At 44.0% G+C, this 20,548-nt stretch overlaps 1 protein-coding gene across 1 annotated transcript in view; it reads left to right on the top strand.

Moving 5' to 3' along the window:
• Positions 1-20,548, top strand: part of LOC137384102 (zona pellucida sperm-binding protein 3 receptor-like) — a 96,481-nt gene that overhangs the window by 59,130 nt on the left and 16,803 nt on the right. The window contains exon 16 of the mRNA XM_068057709.1: positions 8,267-8,452. Within this exon, the coding sequence (XP_067913810.1) occupies positions 8,267-8,452 (186 nt within the window). The remainder of the gene's footprint in view (positions 1-8,266; positions 8,453-20,548) is intronic.

Here is a 20,548-nt window from a genome sequence, read left to right as displayed (position 1 = left end):
TGGTGATAATCCACACAGCAGTGGCATTGAGCAATAAACTGGTGTGGAGGTTATTCTGAATGGTAACCTATTGAAACAAAATTGCCCAAAAGATGTTATGAACGTAGTCAATAACCTTGGCCTCATCCAGGGGTACGTGCCAAAAACCACTATTGGCACCAAGTTTTGTAAACCTGGTTCTCAGAGTTTGATAAACTGTCATCCACCGTAGTCATTGGGTGAATCTCCATTTGCTTTTGCTTTGTTGAGCTGTGATGAATCCACGCATATTTGGCTTGTGGACAGGAACTATGACTGAACAAGTCTGTTGGTTGTGTTATTGGAGAGATAATGCCCATTCTTGTCACCTCCTCCAATTGTTCTTGGACTTTGGTTAATAAGGGATAAGGAGTTCTTCTTGGTCTGGTCCCTTCCTTCGGAGTGATCCTGCACTCTGCCTTTAGATTTCCGAGCCTTGCGAACAGCTTTGGGAATGCTGTTTTGAAAAACATTGTTTACCTTTTGTTTGACTTCAGCTATCTTTTTAATCAACTGCAGTTGTAAGCATGCATTCCTACTTGAAGAAAATTCTTGATTGTGTAAGACTGATAATGCTGAAGAGTTGCTTGGAGTTTGCCTTTAACTCGCAGTTGTGTCCTGCCTGGATGATGCAGCTGTATATCTGTCAGTTGCAGGTAATATCTCTTCACCCAAGGCTCTTGATCGGACAATACTGTGATGCTCTCCCCTGTGTCAAGCTTACAATTGTGAGGTGTCCATTCATGTCGATGTCGTCTGTTGTCCAGAAATCTTGGTCTGGATTATTGATTTCTCAGAAGAACACCCCTGGTTCTTTCTCTTGTGGGTATTGTTGGACTTCATTCACTGCTGTTTGCATGAAGGTCATCTTTGTACCTTTTTTAAGTGAAGAAGTTTTGCTGTGGCACATCTTCCCATCGTCCAGCTTTTCCACTTAAAATCTCAGCTTTACTTGCTGGGCACTGCTTTCATCTGTGGGTCTTCTTAGCTCCACAACAGTGGCAAGGTTTTCCTATGTCATGCACCTTGTCGACTGTTTTTTTCCTCTCTTCCTCAAAGTGTTTCCCTGGCTTTGGTTTTACCAGTTGGACGGGAATTGGACTCCATCTCATCTACGGCTTGTCTTCAGCTTGTAGAATGTCCCTATTCTGTTTGCGAACTTCAGCCCATTTGAATGGCCTTTTCCAGTGTAAGGTCTTCCTCGGATTGCAACAGGTCTGACTATTTTTAAACTTGCACATGCTTAATTTGTACTTAAAATTCCACGATCTTTTGCATTGCTTACGCTGATTTCGGGTGAATTGCACCAAAAAAACCCCCATTGTAATCGAGTGAAAGCTTGTAACTCTACTAAAATAGAGACAAATTGGGTCCAGCCAATTATAGACTCAATGGTGGGCAGAATAATGGATTCCAGACTGGTTAGACTATTGTTATGTAAGTACTAAGAGACTGTCAACACCACTTAGAATATAAAGACACTGCATAACAAACATCTTTGGCTTTTTGAGCTTATCACAAATAAAGTGGATAGTGGAACTCTTTATTTGGACTTCGAGAAAACCTCTTGAGATAAACCAATTTACTGCTGGTCAAATTCAACTTAATTGAAAGTCAAGGTAGAACGTGGGACTGAATAATAAACTGGGTAACAAATGGGATGAAAAATAAGAAGCTCAGTGTTCTATTGAAGTAGTAGAAGTAGAGAGATACAACACTGAAACAGGCCCTTCGGTCCACCGAGTCTGTATCGACCAACAACCACCCATTTATAGCAATCCTATGTTAATCCCAAATTCCCGACCACATCCGCACCATTCTCCTACCTACGCTAGAGGCAATTTACAATGGCCAATTTACCTATCAACCTGCAAGTCTTTGGCTGTGGGAGGAAACTTGAGCACCCGGCGGAAACCCACGCGATCACATGGAGAACTTGCGAATTCCGCACAGGCAGTACCCAGAAACGAACCCGGGTCGCTGGAGCTCTGAGGCAAAACTAGAATTTTTTTTAAAAAAGGAGAGAGACTGTGTAATTTTGGTTTTGAGAGTTAACCTGCAGGTACGGCTAGCGATTTGGAGAGCAAATGGTATGTTGGGTTTGCATGCCCCCACAAGATCTCTGATCTCCACAAATTTTGGTGTCTCCATCATTCCTAACTTTAGTCACTCCACCATTGGCGGCCTTCAGTTGCCAAGGCGCTAATGTTCTGGAATTCCCTAAATTTCTCCACCACTTTTATCCCCCTTTTTAAATCGCTCCTTGCAACCTCCCTCTTGATGGTTATCTAGCCTGATATATTCTTATGTGGCTCATTGTCGGACTTTGTTTGGTAACACTTGTACGGCACCTTGACACATTTTGTTTTGTTGAAGGCACTGTATAATTGCAAATTGTTGTTGACTCTTGTACTCCAATTCCTTTGTTATAAAGTCTTACTGCAGTCATATAGGGCCTTGGTAAAAGCATACCTGGACTGCTGTGTACAGCTTTGCTCTCCTTAGCTAAGGAAGGATGTATCGGGAATGCAACAAAAAATCGCGAGACTGATTCCTGCAATGAAGAAATTGTCCTGTGAAGAAAAATGGAGTATATTAGGCCTATATTCCCTCGGGATTAGAAGAATGTGAGGTGGTCTCATTTCAAAAGTATAAAATCGGACAGGGGCTTGGCAGATTGGATGCTGGTGAATGTTCCCCAGGGTGGGGAGTCTAGAATTGAGGTCGCAGTCTTGGAATAAGAGGTCAGCTGTTTAGGACTGAGATGAGGAGAAATTTATTCATTTCGGAGGATTATGAATCTTTTGGAATTCTGTACCTGAGTGCTAATATTCAGTATATTCAAGACCTAGATGGATAGATTTTTGTTTGAATGCTGAGGGAATCCCTGGTTATGGGAATAGTGCAGGAAGGTGGAGTTGAAGTAGAAGATTAGCTATGATATTGAATGGTAGAGCAGGTTTGAAGCACCAGATGGTCAATTTCTGCTTCTATTTCTTGTGTTCTAGGCCTTTATTTAATTACATAAATGATTGCTATACAAAGATAATTGTAAAGGGTATTAAATGTACAGTTGATATTACAATAGGAATAGAGGTTGCTGTTTTGTTTTTGCAAAAGGATTTAGGTTAGTTAAGCAAGTGGAGAAGTGACCTAACATTTATTACAGACAAGCATTTATTCTAGACAAATACAGGGTACTGTTTGTTGGCAGACAAGGACCAACCCGAATATATATCAAAGAAGGTTTGCGGAACATCGTGGCTTCGTCTGCAAGCATGACCTGTGCTTCCGGTTGCTTGCCATTTCAATTCACCATCCTGCTCTCATGCCGACATTTCTGTTCTTGTCCTGCTGCATTGTTCCAATGTACATCAACACAAGCTCGAGGAACAATACCTCATCTTCCGATTAGGCACTGTACAGCCTTCCGGACTCAACATAGAGTTCAACAATATCATAGCATGACTGGCCTTTTTTCTATCAATTTTAAACCACGTGCCTCCCTTAAACTTGGCTTTTCATGTTTGTGCTTTTGGTCAGAGCTGTTCATTATTCTGCCATTTACTCTCTCTGAACTAATGCTTTGTGTTTCACCACAACCATTAGCACTCCTTTGCCTTTGTCCCATGACCATCTTTGTCATTTAATGTCGTCTGCCCTCTGCTCTATCACGAGCTTTCCTTTTTTATTCTCTTCTCTGCTGCCCTGCACGCCCCACCCCCACCCCCACCCACCCCCCCCCCCCCACCCCTTCCCCCTTACCTTGCTTAAAATCTTTTACATTTCTAACTTTTGCCAGTTCTGGTGAAGGGTCACAGACGTGAAATGTTAACTCTGCTTCTGTCCTCAAAGCTGCTGAGTATTTACAGCACTTCTTGTTTTTATTTAAGGTTTGCTCATGGAGCTTTTGAGTGACATTAGATCTGTCACTGCCAGTATGTAGAAAGAATTGAAAAGCAAATGATTTTTGGGATGCATGGCTAAGTGTAGTATAAGCCTGCCAACTTAAAGCCTCAGTCTTAACAATTCGGTGGTCAGACTACCCTTGGAATATTGTGTGCACTTGTGATTGCTATGCTTCAAAATAGGCATCTGTGTTAGAGGATGTAGGTATCTATGATTAAACATTCTATCAATTCCGCAGAATCGACAGTTATTGAAAAGTTAAGCATTCATAGATTTAATAAATATGTGCTATTTGAGTATAAAAAATTTTCATTTAGTACTTAATCACATTGGATTATTATGGAATTCAAATGCGCTACAGTTCAGTTTTTAGGTTGATCAAGCCCATCAACTGCAAATTATTGATGCAATTTCTTTTTCTTTTACAAACCTTTTGTTGGTCATAAATCACGAATCTAAGTACCCCTGTAAAGCATGACCTATTTATGACTTGTTCTCCTGCAACTACTGCAAGATATGTTATATTACTGATTAACCTGGCTAAAGATTATTCTCTTTATCACGTACAAAGATGGGAATTTGGAGCAGGAGTAGGCCAACTGGTCCCTCAAGCCTGCTTCGCCATTTAATAAGTTCATCGCTGAACTGATTTTCTCTGCATTACCACCTACCCCCGATAACCTTTCACCCCCTTGCTGATGAAGAATCTGTCTCCCTCTGCCTTTAAACATATTCAAAGACTCTGCTTCCACTGCCTTTTTGAGGAAGAGAGTTCCAAAGACTCACGACCCTCAGAGAATTTCTCCACATCTCTGTCTTAAATGGGCGACCCCTTATTTTTTAAAGAGTGACCCCTGGTTCTAGATTCTCCCACAAAAGGAAACATCCTTTCCACATCCACCCTGTCAAGACCCCTCAGAATCTTGTGTTTCAATCAAGTTGCCTCTTACTCTTCTAAATTCCAGCAGATGCAAGCCCAGCCTGTCCAATCTTTCTTCGTAAGACAGCCCGCCCATTCCAGGTATCAGTCTAGTAAACCTTCTTTGAATTGCTTCCAACGCATTTTCGTCCTTCCTTAAATAAGGAGACCAGTACTGTACACAGTATTCCAGATGTGGTCTTGCCAATGCCCCGAATAGCTGAAGCATAACCTCCCTATTTTTGTATTCAATTCCGCTCGTGATAAACGAAGAGGTTCTCTCAGCTTTCCTAATTCAGTGATTCCTGACAATGCACCGGCCCGCTGATTTCATCATAGTGCGCCAAGCTGCGCAAATGCGCAGCTACATCTTGCCAGAACATGGCGCATGCGTGGGATGATGTCATTGCGCAGCGGAAACGTCATAGCATATCCATTTTCGTACACGCGCGGTCAGTCGTCATTGGGTATCCAGCACCCCTCTCCTTTTCCCCCCCCCCACTCATCTGGAGGAAGCAGCTGAATGGGAGACTTTGAGGCTGGAGCTCTCCCCCTCGGTAACTCGCTCCAGGCCTCGATGCTATTTTCTCTTTCAATGTTCATACCATGATAAATATTCAAGTGTTAGTTCAAGTGATCCCTTTCAAAGAACAAAGAAAATTACAGCACAGGAACTGGCCCTCCAAGCCTGCGCTGATCCATATCCTCTATCTAAACCTGTCGCCTATTTTCTAAGGGTCTGTATCTCTTTACTTCCTTCCCATTCATGTATCTGTCTAGATACATCTTAAAAGACGCTATCGTGCCCGCGTCTACCACCTCCACTGGCAATGCGTTCCAGGCACCCACCACCCTTTGCGTAGAGAACTTTCCACGCATATCCCCTCTAAACTTTTCCCCTCTCACTTTGAACTCGTGTCCCCTTGTAATTGAATCCCCCACTCTGGGGGAAAAAGCTTCTTGCTATCCACCCTGTCTATACCTCTCATGATTTTTTACACCTCAATCAGGTCCCCCCTCAACCTCCGTCTTTCTAATAAAAATAATCCTAATCGACTCAACCTCTCTTCATAGCTAGCGCCCTCCATACCAGGCAACATCCTGGTGAACCTCCTCTTCAAAGCATCCATATCCTTTTGGTAATGTGGCGACCAGAACTGCACACAGTATTCCAAATGTGGCCGAACCAAAGTCCTATACAACTGTAACATGACCTGCCAACTCTTGTACTCAATACCCCGTCCGATGAAGGAAAGCATGCCGTATGCCTTCTTGACCACTCTATTGACCTGTGTTGCCACCTTCCGGGAACAATGGACCTGAATACCCAAATCTCTCTGTACATCAATTTTCCCCAGGACTTTTCCATTTACTGTATAGTTCACTCTTGAATTGGATCTTCCAAAATGCATCACCTCGCATTTGCCCTGATTGAACTCCATCTGCCATTTCTGTGCCCAACTCTCCAGACTATCTATACTCTGCTGTAGTCTCTGACAGTCCCCTTCACTATCTGCTACTCCACCAATCTTAGTGTCGTCTGCAAACTTGCTAATCAGACCACCTATACTTTCCTCCAAATCATTTATGTATATCACAAACAACAGTGGTCCCAGCACGGATCCCTGTGGAACACCACTGGTCACACGTCTCCATTTTGAGAAACTCCCTTCCACTACTACTCTCTGTCTCCTGTTGCCCAGCCAGTTCTTTATCCATCTAGCTAGTACACCTTGGACCCCATGCGCCTTCACTTTCTCCATCAGCCTACCATGGGGAACCTTATCAAACGCCTTACTGAAGTCCATGTATACGACATCTGCAGCCCTTCCCTCATCAATCAACTTTGTCACTTCCTCAAAGAATTCTATTAAGTTGGTAAGACATGACCTTCCCTGCACAAAACCATGTTGCCTATCACTGATATTCCCATTTTCTTCCAAATCGGAATAGATCCTATCCCTCAGTATCTTCTCCAGCAGCTTCCCTGCCACTGACGTCAGGCTCACCGGACTATAATTACCTGGATTATCCCTGCTACCCTTCTTAAACAAGGGGACAACATTAGCAATTCTCCAGTCCTCCGGGACCTCACCCGCGTTTAAGGATGTTGCAAAGATATCTGTTAAGGCCCCAGCTATTTCCTCTCTCGCTTCCCACAGTAACCTGGGATAGATCCCAATCCGGACCTGGGGACTTGTCCACCTTAATGCCTTTTAGAATACCCAACACTTCCTCCCTCCTTATGCCGACTTGACCAAGAGTAATCAAACATCTGTCCCTCACCTCAACATCCGTCATGTCCCGCTCCTCGGTGAATACCGATGCAAAGTACTCGTTTAGAATCTCACCCATTTTCTCTGATTCCACGCATAACTTTCCTCCTTTGTTCTTGAGTGGGCCAATCCTTTCTCTAGTTACCCTCTTGCTCCTTATATATGAATAAAAGGCTTTGGGATTTTCCTTAACCCTGTTTGCTAAAGATATTTCATGACCCCTTTTAGCCCTCTTAATTCCTCGTTTCAGATTGCGCCTACAATCCTGATATTCTTTCAAAGCTTCGTCTTTCTTCAGCTGCCTAGACCTTATGTATGCTTCCTTTTTCCTCTTAGCTAGTCTCACAATTTCACCTGTCATCCATGGTTCCCTAATCTTGCCATTTCTACCCCTCATTTTCACAGGAACATGTCTCTCCTGCACGCTAATCAACCTCTCTTTAAAAGCCTCCCACATATCAAATGTGGATTTACCTTCAAACAGCTGCTCCCAATCTACATTCCCCAGCTCCTGCCGAATTTTGGTATAGTTGGCCTTCCCCCAATTTAGCACTCTTCCTTTAGGACCACTCTCTGAACTTATTTGCGCTGAAGTCAGTATACTGATAACTCTCTTCGTACATACTCCTCTTAAACACAACTTTGCGAGAGATCAAAATGGTCCCAAATGCAAAAGAATGAGCTATGAACAGATCAGAGAAGTTTGTGTTGCAATCTAAAGAAAAGAAAGTTGAGGGAGACCTCGTTAATGTATCTAAGAACTGTTACGGAACTGATACAGCATATCCCGAATATTACTTGAAGCTAAATTCAAACCTGAAGGACAAAAATTATTAAATGGATTTAAATATTTGAAAGACTCTGCTGGCTACGATCATGGAGTAAGGCATTTGAGGAGTTGAAAATGCAATTAACTGCTGGATTGTATTTCAAGTTCAAGAATTTTCTTTTGTTTTATATCACCCTCTGTATATTTCCGAAGGAATTTTTCTGCTTCAGTGAGCAGAAAGCATTTCCCTCCCCCCTTACCCCCCCCCCCCCCCCGCCCCACTCCCCTGCTGTTTTGCACAAACTGACTTTTTTAAGATAGAAGCGATACCTGTATAATATTTAACTGGAAGATAATGCATTCCTCTTTTGACAGTTGTTCAATGTCAGCGTCCTGAAGTGCCGAGAAATGGACAAGTACTGGCAGGCTTTGGACCTACATTTGGATATCTGGATAAAATCACCTATAAATGTAACGACGGTTTTAAAATGGTTGGAAACAGTGTCATTGAATGTCGTGAAAATAACACATTTGTACCGCCACCACCTACCTGTGAACCACGTGAGTAAACATTTCTTGAGCTTGAGCATGAAACCAAGAGGTGTGGGTGGAGCTTTATCCAATTTTTTTCAAATGCCTCAATATTGTGTGGATTTTTTTCCAATAACTGTAGAACAATAACTATGGCTGATGTATTGATAACATTTTTAGTAATTTGGTTATTCAACACCTTTCTTTTGTTTGCAGAATGACTGTTTTGGGGATTTTTTTCTGGCAGGAACTATTTGGTCATTTTCATTCCTGCCTGCTGGGTAGTCAGTACATTTTAGATCTGTTCAATTCAGATTTTTTTTATATTGTTTTACAACCATTAAACTTGGGCAAATTTCTTGTAATTATTGACTTGTATACACATGATGCACAAGGTGTGGTAGAGGAAGTATGACAAATGAACTGCACCCAGCTGGACTTTAAAATAATTACAAACAGGAACGTAAGTTGTTCTTAAATAAATCACTTCCTCCCATCCATCAAAATGCCACAATAGACATTGTAGTTATGTGGACAAATGAAGCGCCAACAATGGACGGGAATTGGACTTCTTCTCATCTACGGCTTGTCTTCAGCTTGTAGAATGTCCCTATTCTGTTTGCGACCTTCAGCCCATTTGAATGGCCTTTTCCAGTGTAAGGTCTTCCTTGGATTGCAACAGGTTTGATTATTTTTAAACTTGCACACGCTTAATTTGTACTTAAAATTCCATGATCTTTTGTATTGCTTACGCTGATTTCGGGTGGATTGCACCAAAAAAACCCATTGTAATCGAGTGAAAGCTTGTAACTCTACTGAACTGAAGATAAATTGGGTCCAGCCAATTCTCGACACAATGGTGGGCAGAATAATGGATTCCAGACTGGTTAGACTATTAATATAAGTACTAAGAGACTGTGTCAACCGCCACACTTAATTTCTCTCAAATCTTCCTTGCTTGCATCCCATCCTCTTTTTCTGTCTGTAAACTGCAGCTCGTTCAAAACTCGGCCACCCACATCCTATCCTGGATTAAGATTTGCTTCCCCATTATTCCCCTCCTGCACACCCCGATCTATATCTGCTTCCCAGGTGACAATTCGGATGAATACTTTCACTTCAGTGTTAACCAAATATGAATCAGGTGGACTGAGGACATGAGCACCGAACCTACATTGACCTCAGCACTGTAAAGCTTGGGAGGTTTTAACTCTAGAGCCTCATCTGCATACCCCAGTCAGTTGCTTGTCTGCAACTGGTGACAGCTAGCCAGTGGGTGTGAGCAAATGGTTGGGTTCCAGGAGGCCACTGGCCAGGACCAAAGAAATGGTCACTAGCACTTGGCTAAGTCTTGTGGATAGGATTTTGCAAGGGCCTGGTGATCAGGAAGAGAGAAAGGTAGAAGCAGGGGACCTAAATCTTTCCCTGTGTGACCCATTGGAGCCCTTCTGCTCCTCCTGGCTTCATTATGTTTTATTTTTAAAGAAAATCTTTAAAAACTTATCTGTTTGGGCCATTGCTATACTCCAAATCCTCTGCCCACTAGCTGCACCTGGCAGGAAAGCCAGGCTGGATTCAGTTGAAATTGCAGACATGTCCTGACGGTCCTCCTTTTAAATATGCAAATTTATGTCCAATAACATTCAGTTTCTGGTGGGTGTCCTTGCCTGCTGTGCAGAAGGGCAGGGCAGGTTAAATTAGAAGAGAACTGAGCATTGTGTCCGTGGACGAGTCATTGGTGCAATTTTAATTTACCTGTCCACCTGTTGTCCATGTATGCAGGGTTAAAATGACCTCTTCATGTTTCTGTCCCTCCCCCCTCAATGTATCTCGGGCACTAAAAGACACAAGATAGTTCAATGAATTACTTAGTTGTGTTACTGTGCAATATAGTTGAAGATGTTTATAAATTTGTTTAAATACCTGTTTTGGACATTAGCCACCTTTGTGCTTAATCATATTTTTGAATATCCATTATTTAGAGTCACAGCTTTGGTCTCTTTAGTCAAAGGAAGATGTATAAAACATTTTCCTCACCAATTTCAAACCTAAGTGCAGCGTAAAAGAACCCAAAAATCCTAGTGTGCGGTGAAAGGAATGATTGGGGTATTTAGACGAAGGGAGTTATCTTTCACATGTGACCTAATGTACCAATAGATCTCTAATGGAAGGGAGACTTGTTGAAACGATGAACTTGTGTTTTTTTTTAAGGTGACTGTGGCTCTCCTCCACAATTTATATATACTACAAACAGCAAAGGTCCCAGCACTGATCCCTGTGGAACACCACTAGTCACATTCCTCCATTCAGAAAAGCACCCTTCCACTGCTACCCTCTGTCTTCTATGACCGAGCCAGTTCTGTATCCATCTTGTCAGCTCACCTCTGATCCAGTGTGACTTCACCTTTTGTACCAGTCTGCCATGGGGACCTTGTCAAAGGCTTTACTGAAGTCCATATAGATAACATCCACTGCCCTTCCTTCATCAATCATCTTCGTCACTTCCTCAAAAAACTCAATCAAGTTAGTGAGACACGACCTCCCCTTCACAAACCATGCTGCCTCTCACTAATACGTTTGTTTCCAAATGGGAATAAATCCTGTCCCGAAGAATCCTCTCTAATAATTTCTCTACCACTGACGTAAGGCTCACCGGCCTATAATTTCCTGGATTATCCTTGCTACCCTTCTTAAACAAAAGAACAACATTGGCTATTCTCCAGTCCTCTGGGACCTCACCTGTAGCCAATGAGGATGCAAAGATTTCTGTCAAGGCCCCAGCAATTTCTACCCTTGCCTCCCTCAGTGTTCTGGGGTAGATCCCATCAGGCCCTGGGGACTTATCTACCTTAATGCTTTGCAAGACACCAACACCACTTCCTTTTTGATATTGAGATGACTGAGACTATCTACACTCCCTTCCCGAGGCTCATCATCCACCAAGTCCTTCTCTTTGGTGAATACTGATGCAAAGTACTCATTTAGTACCTCACCCATTTCCTCTGGCTCCACACATAGATTCCAATCTCTGTCCTTGATTGGACCAACCCTTTCCCTGGTTACCCTCTTGCTCTTTATATATGTATTAAAAGCCTTGGGATTTTCCTTAATCCTGTTTGCCAATGACTTTTCATGACCCCTTTTAGCCCTCCTGACTCCTTGCTTAAGTTCCTTCCTACTGTCTTTATATTCCTCAAGGGATTCGTCTGTTCCTAGCCTTCCAGCCCTTACGAATGCATCCTTGTTCTTTTTGACGAGGCTCACAATATTCCACAATTTCCAAGGTTCCCGAAACTTGCCAAACTTATCCGTCTTCCTCACAGGAACATGCTGGTCCTGGATTCTAATCAACTGACGTTTGAAAGACTCTCACATGTCAGATGTTGATTTACCCTCAAACAGCCGCCCCCAATCTAAATTCTTCAGTTCCTGCCTAATATTGTTATAATTAGCCTTCCCCCAATTTAGCACCTTCACCCGAGGACTATTATCCTTATCCACAAGTACCTTAAAACCTATGGAATTATGGTCACTGTTCCCGAAATGCTCCCCTACTGAAACTTCGACCACCTGGCCGGGCTCATTCCCCAATACCAGGTCCAGTACGGCCCCATCCCTAGTTGGACTATCTACATATTGTTTCAAGAAGCCCTCCTGGATGCTCCTTACAAATTCTGCCCCATACAAGCCCCTAGCACTAAGTGAGCCCCAATCAATATAGGGGAAGTTAAAATTACCCACCACTGCAACCCTGTTACCTTTACATCTTTCCAAAATCTGTCTACATATCTGCTCCTCTACCTCCTGCTGGCTGTTGGGAGGCCTGTAGTAAACCCCCAACATCGTGACTGCACCCTTCCTATTCCTGAGCTCCACCCATATTGCCTCGCTGCATGACCCCTCCGATGTGTCCTCCCGCAGTACAGCTGTGATATTCTCCTTAACCAGTAATGCAACTCCCCCACCCCTTTTACATCCCCCTCTATCCCTCTTGAAGCTTCTAAATCCTGGAACATTTAGCTGCCAATCCTGTCCTTCCCTCAACCAAGTCTCTGTAATAGCAACAACATCATAGTTCCAAGTACTAATCCAAGCTCTAAGTTCATTTGCCTTACCTGTTTACTCCTCGCATTGAAACAAATGCACTTCAGACCACCAGTCCCACTGTGCTCCGCAACATCTCCCTGCCTGCTCTTCCTCTTAGTATTACTGGCCTTATTTACTTGTTCCCCCTCATTTATTTCACTTGCTGTCCTACTGCTCTGGTTCCCACCCCCTGCCACACTAGTTTAAACCCTCCCGAGTGACGCTAGCAAACCTCGCAGCCAGGATATTTGTGCCCCTCCAGTTTAGATGCAACCCATCCTTCTTGTACAGGCCCCATCTGTCCCTGAAGAGATCCCAATGGTCCAGATATCTGAAACCCTCCCTTCTACACAAGCTGTTCAGCCACATGTTTAGCTGCACTATCTTCCTATTTCTAGCCTCACTGGCACGTGGCACAGGAAGTAATCCTGAGATTACAACCCTAGAGGTCATTCTTTTAACTTTCTACCTAACTCCCTAAACTCCCCTTACAGAACCTCGTCACTCTTCCTGCCTATGTCTTTGGTACCGATGTGTATCACAACCTCTGGCTGTTCACCCTGCCCCTTCAGAATGTCCCCGGTCCGTTCAGAGACATCCTTGACCCTGGCACCAGGGAGGCAACATACCATCCTGGAGTCTCTTTCACGTCCACAGAAGCGCCTATCTGTGCCCCTGACTATAGAGTCCCCTATAACTATTGCTCTTCTGTGCTTTGTCCCTCCCTGCTGAACAACAGTGCCAGCCATGGTGCCACTGCTCTGGCTGCTGCTGTTTTCCCCTGATAGGCCATCCCCCCCAACAGTATCCAAAAGGGTATACTTGTTAGAGAGGGGGATAGCCACAGGGGATTCCTGCACTGACTGCCTGCCCCTTTTAGCAGTCATCCATCTATCTGCCTGCACCTTGGGTGTAACCACTTCTCTAAAACTCCTGTCTATGACTCTTTCTGCCACCTGCATGCTCCTAAGTGCATCCAATTGCTGCTCCAACCGATCCATGAGGTCTGTGAGGAGCTGCAACTGGGTAAACTTCCTGCAGACGTAGTCGTCCGGAACGCTGGAAGCGTCATGGACCTCCCACATCTCACAGGTGAAGCCCTTTATCCCTCTAACTGACATTTCTAACACTAATTAATAAAATAATTTAAAATAAATAAATACTTATTAAATCCTTACTAAATTGTTATAATTAACTATATGGTCCCTAGTGCTAGATTCCTACTATAAATATTAAATGCTAACTAAATACAGTAATCTCCTCCCTCTGGTTTAGTTTCAGTACTTATTAATTAGTTAATTAGGGTTTTAATCCATTTTTATCCATGTTTTATTTTCAAATTCAGTACAAATTCCCTACCAGCCAATCAGGTCACAGCCTTCCTGTGACGTCACTTTTTCAGTTTTTTTTTTAACCAGAGGCAAGTTTTTTTTTTATACTTACCGCTCCGGAACTCTGCCCTCCAAGTCTTCTCCGTGGATGAAGGCCGCGAATCCCCGAGGTAAGTTTTTTTTTTTTTGATCTTCGAGAAACTTGCTTAACATTTATTCAGTGGGGTCCTTGGTAGATTTGGGCGGTGGGGGGTTGCGGGTGTAGAGAGGGGAAAGAAAAAAGGGAAGGACTGATTGGGCAAATGGCAAAGATGTTGTGGAATAAAAGGCAAAAGGGAGTAGTAATAGTTGTCTGGACAAATGCTTTGGTCTTTTACTACAAAGTGTTAATGGCAGAATAATGAACAGTTCTGGCCGAAACCAAAAACATGAAAAACGAGTTAAGACTGGCATAAGCTTTAAAAACAAAATTGGCCATGTGCCTAAACGGAGAACCTGGCAGCGGGAAAGAGGGGGGTGAGGGTGCCTGCTGAGGGCTGCCAGCCACCACAACCCGATCCTGCAAGACCCCTCCCGCCCTGACCTACCTTAAGCCTGATTCCAGTGCTGTTGCTCTGGTGTCTGGCTGCAGTGGTGCTGCAGCTGCCAGCCTCTGGCCAGCAGCTCTGCAAGGCCAGAAGTTCAGCGACGGGGTCTTAAATCCTATGGAAGACCCGTTGCTTTCCAGTTAAGTGCCAAATCCACACTAAATGCGGCGGGCTTTCCTTCGAAGAGGGACGGAGGGCATCCAGCATCTGTTTTTCCCGACGTCGCGACCCCAGCCACTAGCATAAAATTCCCCCCCATAGAGTACAAAAGCAAGGAAGTTGCACTAAACCTTATTAAACCACTGGTTAAGCCTCAGCTGGAGTACTATCTTCAGATCTGAGCACCAGACTTTTGGAAGGATGTCAATGCTTTGGAGAGAGTGCAGAATAGATTGACGAGAATGGTACCATGGATAAGAGGACTGGGGAAGTGGAGGTTGTTGGAGCAGAGAAGGTTAAGAGGGGATTTGATAGAGATGTTCAAAATCATGAATGGTTTTGAAAGAGTAATTAAGGAAAAGCTGTTTCTAGTGGCAGAAGGGTCAGATCGGAGGATACAGATTTAAGGTGATTGGCCAAAGAAATGGGAGACGAGAGAACTTTTTTTGTACCCACGAGTAGTGATCAGAAGTGCACTGCCTGAAAGGTAAGAAGATTCAATAGTAACAATCAAAAGGGCATTGAATAAATACATGAAGGGTTGGTTGGGGTGGGGGGTAATTAAAGTGCTCAGGGGAAAGAGCAGGGGATTGGATTAATTGAATAGCTCTACCAAACAGCTGGCATAAGAATAATGGGCCAAATGGCCTCCTGTGCTGATCATTGTATGGTTCTCTAAGAACAAAATGAATCCATGTAGGCTCCATCATAGTACCATAGAAGTTTGCAAGAAGCTGCAACACATTGGCAGAACAGTGGAAGATTGGTGATTTTCTCCTCTTAACTCTGATGGTTCACTCGCTGCCCTGATATGCCAGTGTTGTATACTGACACTGACCCCTCCATCCAAATTGCACATCTCAACATGTGACTCTGTCCTAGTGTACTACTAATACACTTACTATCCCTAATTTCTTTTGTAAGCCTTTTGTATTAGATTCAAAGAAGAGGTATATAAAATTGCCAGAGAAAGCAGCAAGTCTGACAATTGGGAGCTGTTTAGAATTCAGCAAAGGAGGACAAAGAGATTGATTAAGTGGGGGAAAATAGAGTTTGAGAGTAAACTTGCGGGGAACATAAAAACTGACTGTAAAAGCTTCTATAAATATGTGAAGAGAAAAAGATTAGTAAAGACAAATGTAGGTCCCTTACAACCAGAAACAGGGGAAATTATAATGGGGAACAAAGAAATCTTAGAACAATTAAACACATACTTAGGTTCTGTCTTCACAAAGGAGAACACAAATAATCTGCCAGAAATGTTAGGGAACCAAGGGTCTAATGAGAGGGAGGAACTGAAGGAAATCCGTATTAGTAAAAAAAAAAAAGTGCGAGGGAAATTAATGGGATTAAAGGCTGACAAATCCCCAGGGCCTGATTATCTACATCCCAGAGTACTAAAGGAAGTGGCCCTGGAAATAGTGGATGCATTGGTGGTCATCTTCCAAAATTCTGTTGCCTCTGGAGCAGTTCCTACAGATTGGAGGGTGGCAAATGTAGCCCCACTATTTAAAAAAGGAGGGAGAGAAAAAACAGGGAATTACAGACCAGTTAAACATACATCGGTAGTGGGGAAAATGATAGAGTCTATTATAAAGGATGTGATAGCAGAACACCTGGAAAGCAAAAATGGGATTGGACAAAGTCAGCATGGGTTTACAAAAGGGAAATCATGCTTAGCAAATCTACTGGAGTTTTTTGAGGATGTAACTAGTAGAATAGATAAGGAAAAATCAGTTGATGTGGTGTATTTGGATGTTCAGAAGGCTTTTGATAAGGTCCCACATAAGAGGTTAGTGTGCAAAATTAAAGCACATGGGACTGGTGGTAATATACTGGCATGGTTTGAGAATTGGTTGGCAGACAGGAAACAGTAGGAATAAATGGGCCTTTTTCCGGGTGGTAGGCAGTGACTAGTGGGGTACCGCAGGGACCTGGCTATTCACAATATATATTAATGACTTGGGTGAGGGAACTAAATGTAACATTTCCAAGTTTGCAGATGACACAAAGCTCGGGGTGGGAGGGGGTGGATTGTGGGGAATGTGAGCTGTGAGGAGGATGCAAAGGGGCTCCAATGTGATTTGGACAAGTTCGGTGAGTGGGCAAATGCATGGCAGATGCAGTATAATGTGGATAAATGTGAGGTTATCCACTTTGGTTGTAAAAATAGAAAGTCAGATTATTATCTGAATGGTGATAGATTGGGAAATGGGGAGGTGCAACGAGACCTGGGTATCCTTGTGCACCAGTCACTGAAAGCAAGCATTCAGATGCAGCAAGGAGTTAGGAAGGCAAACGGTTTGTTTGCACTGGAGTGCTGACTTGGGTTGCATTAGAGTGTTAAAGTGGAAGTTTGGTGACTGAGGATAATTAAGGGTTAATTTTATCTGAAGTCTAGTCTGTCTTTTATTTAGCAGATTAACTTAACAGTTGCTGTTTGGGTTGGAGAAGGTGCGTTTTAGACCAGCTTTAAACAGAGTTATGGGCGGCGCAGTGGTTAGCACGGCAGCCTCACAGCTCCAGGGACACGGGTTCAATTCTGGGTACTGCCTGTGCGGAGTTTGCAAGTTCTCCCTGTGACCGCGTGGGTTTTTGCCGGGTGCTCCGGTTTCCTCCCACCGCCAAAGACTTGCAGGTGATAGGTAAATTGGCCATTGTAAATTGCCCCTAGTGTAGGTAGGTGGTAGAGAATATGGGATTACTGTAGGTGTAGTATAAATGGGTGGTTCTTGGTCGGCACAGTCTCAGTGGGCCGAAGAGCCTGTTTCAGTGCTGTATCTATAAATAAAAAAAAAATAAATAAGTTCACTCAGGCTCTGCTTGCAGCTGCACTTTGTTAATTAGAGAATTGGCTTAAACCAGTTTTCAGGGGTTAGAGTCAGTCAGTATAAAAGTGGGCCATCTTACAGTGCTGACCTTGTTTGCACTGAAGTGCTGACTTGGGTTGCATTAGAGTGTTAAAGTAGAAGTTTGGTGACTGAGGAAGTTCGGTGAGGAGGGAGCATGGAGCTCCTTTCATTTCCTCCCTGTCCTCAGTGAGGGAAGCCGAGATTTTCCAAAGAGCACGGCTGACTGGTGAGTAAGTCCTGGTGGGTATTTTTCAAAGTGGATTGAATTGCAAGTCATTGTTTTAGCAAGACTGAGTTGTTTTTTTAATTATAATCTTCTAAAGTTTTAAATTTAAAGGATTTAGTCATGGCAGGAGATCTTGAAGACGTGGTTTGCTCCTCTTGCTGTATGTGGGAACCCGGGAATATTTCCAGTCCCCGTGACCAGCATGTGTGCAGGAAGTGTGTCCAGCTGCAGCTCCTGGAAGCTTGGGTTACAGAGCTGGAACGGCGGCTGGAAACACTGGAGCATCCGCGAGTCTGAGAGCATTGTGGATAGCACGTATAGAGGTGGTCACACCGGAGCTGAAGGGATTTGAGGAAGGAAGGGAATGGGTGATGACCAGGCAGTCCAAAAGAATCGGGCAGGTAGTTCAAGAGTCCCCTGGGGTCCCGCTTGCAAATCCATTTTTGAGGCTGGTTCCTTCAGGGAGTGCGGACAGAGCCAAGCTTCTGGCACCGCAAGCAGCCTGTCTGCACAGGAAGGGGGAAAGAGAGGAAGAGCAAGAGTAATAGGGGATTCTATAGTCAGGGGAACAGATAGGCACTACTGTGGCCGTCAACATGACTCCAGGATGGTGTGTTGCCTCCCTGGTGCCATATGTCTGGGATGTCACTGAACAGCTGCAAGGCATCCTGAAGGGGGAGGGTGATAAGGCAGAGGTCATGGTACATGTTGGTACCAATGACATAGGTAGAAAGGGGGATGAGGTCTTGCATCAAGAATTCAGGGAGTTAGGCAGTAGACTAAAAAGCAGGACCACTTGGGTTGTAATCTCTGGATTACTCCCAGTGCCACGTGCTAGCGAGTATAGAAATAGGAGAATTGCACAGATGAATGCGTGGCTTAAGAGTTGGTGCAGGAGGGAGGGTTTTAGATTCCTGGACCACTGGGATCGTTTCTGGGGAAGGTGGGACCTGTACAAGCTGGATGGTCTACATCTGAACCAGAGGGGGACTAACATCCTTGCTGGCAGGTTTGCTAGTGCTGTTGGGAGGAGTTTAAACTAATTTGGCAGGGGGAGGGGAGGCAGACTCCTAGCAGAATAGGACACCGCTAAACATAGGAAAGCAAACAAGTCAGAGGGAATATAGCGGAAGTAGGTTTCAAGGGAGTAAGACCAGGATGGATGGCCTCTACTTTAATGCCAGGAGTATTACAGGTAAAACGGATGAGTTAAGGGCAAGGGTTGACATGTGGAATTGTGATATAGTAGCCATCACGGAGACATGGTTGAGGGAGGGGCAGGATAGGCAGCTCAATATCCTGGGATATAGAATCTTCAGGCGAGACAGAGGAGGGGGTAAAAGAGGAGGGGGCATTGCAATATTAGTTAAGGAGTCAGTTACTGCAGTAAAGAGAGATGATTTCTTGGAGGGGGCATCAAATGAAGCTTTATGGGTAGAGTTTAGGAATAAAAAAGGGACAGCCACATTTCTAGGTGTTTATTATAGACCCCCAGATAGTCAGCGGGAAATTGAGGAGCAAATATGTGCGCAATTCGCAGAGGTGTGTAAAAATAATAATAGGATAATTAGGTGATTTCAACTTTCCGAACATTAATTGGGATAGTCATCGTGTTAAGGGCTTAGATGGAGTTGAGTTCTTAAAATGTATACAGGAGAACTTTTTAGCTCAATATGTAGAGGATCCAACAAGGGAGGGTGCAGTGCTGGACCTAATTCTGGGGAATGAAGCCGGATAGGTGGTAGATGTGTTGGTGGGGGAGCATTATGGTGATAGTGACCACAACATGGTACAATTTAATAAAAGCAAAATACTGCGGATGCTGGAAATCTGAAACAAAAACAAGAAATGCTGGATTCACTCAGCAGGTCTGGCAGCATCTGTAGAAAGAGAAGCAGAGTTAACGTTTCGGGTCAGTGACCCTTCTTCGGAAGGGTTCCGAAGAAGGGTCACTGACCCGAAACGTTAACTCTGCTTCTCTTTCTACAGATGCTGCCAGACCTGCTGAGTGAATCCAGCATTTCTTGTTTTTGTTTCAGATTTCCAGATCCGCAGTATGGTACAATTTAAGCTTGTTATGGAGAAAGAAATAGATAAGTTGCAAAAAAAGGCTTTGGATTGGGGGAGAGCGAATTTTAGTAAAATGAGGCAGGATCTGGCCAAGGTAGACTGGAAAGAGTAACTTGTCGGGAAATCTACAGAAGAGCAGTGGGGGGCATACAAAAAGGAAATGGGGAGAGTACAGGCCCAACATGTTCCCTCTAGGGTAATAGGTAGGAGCAACAAGCCCAGAGAACCATGGATGACCAGAAACATTCAGGGTACGATGAGAAGGAAAAGAGAGGCTTTTAGCAAATACAAGGAGAGCAAATCAATGGAAGCATTGGTGGAGTACAGAAAGTGTAGGATGGAGCTTAAGAAAGCAATTAGGAGAGCAAAGAGGGGATATGAGACATCTCTGGCTGGTTTTTTTTTCTTTTTGGGCCTCCTTATCTCGAGAGACAATGGATACGCGCCTGGAGGTGGTCAGTGGTTTGTGAAGCAGCGCCTGGAGTGGCTATAAAGGCCAATTCTGGAGTGACAGGCTCTTCCACAGGTGCTGCAGAGAAATTTGTTTGTTGGGGCTGTTGCACGGTTGGCTCTCCCCTTGCGCCTCTGTCTTTTTTCCTGCCAACTACTAAGTCTCTTCGACTCGCCACAATTTAGCCCTGTCTTTATGGCTGCCCGCCAGCTCTGGCGAATGCTGGCAACTGACTCCCACGACTTGTGATCAATGTCACACGATTTCATATCGCGTTTGCAGACGTCTTTATAACGGAGACATGGACGGCCGGTGGGTCTGATACCAGTGGCGAGATCGCTGTACAATGTGTCTTTGGGGATCC

This window comes from Heterodontus francisci, chromosome 25 (assembly GCF_036365525.1).
Source record: "Heterodontus francisci isolate sHetFra1 chromosome 25, sHetFra1.hap1, whole genome shotgun sequence".
Classification (NCBI taxonomy): domain Eukaryota; kingdom Metazoa; phylum Chordata; class Chondrichthyes; order Heterodontiformes; family Heterodontidae; genus Heterodontus; species Heterodontus francisci.
Note: the sequence above shows the minus strand (reverse complement) of the source record. Positions and strands in the feature narration are given on the sequence as shown.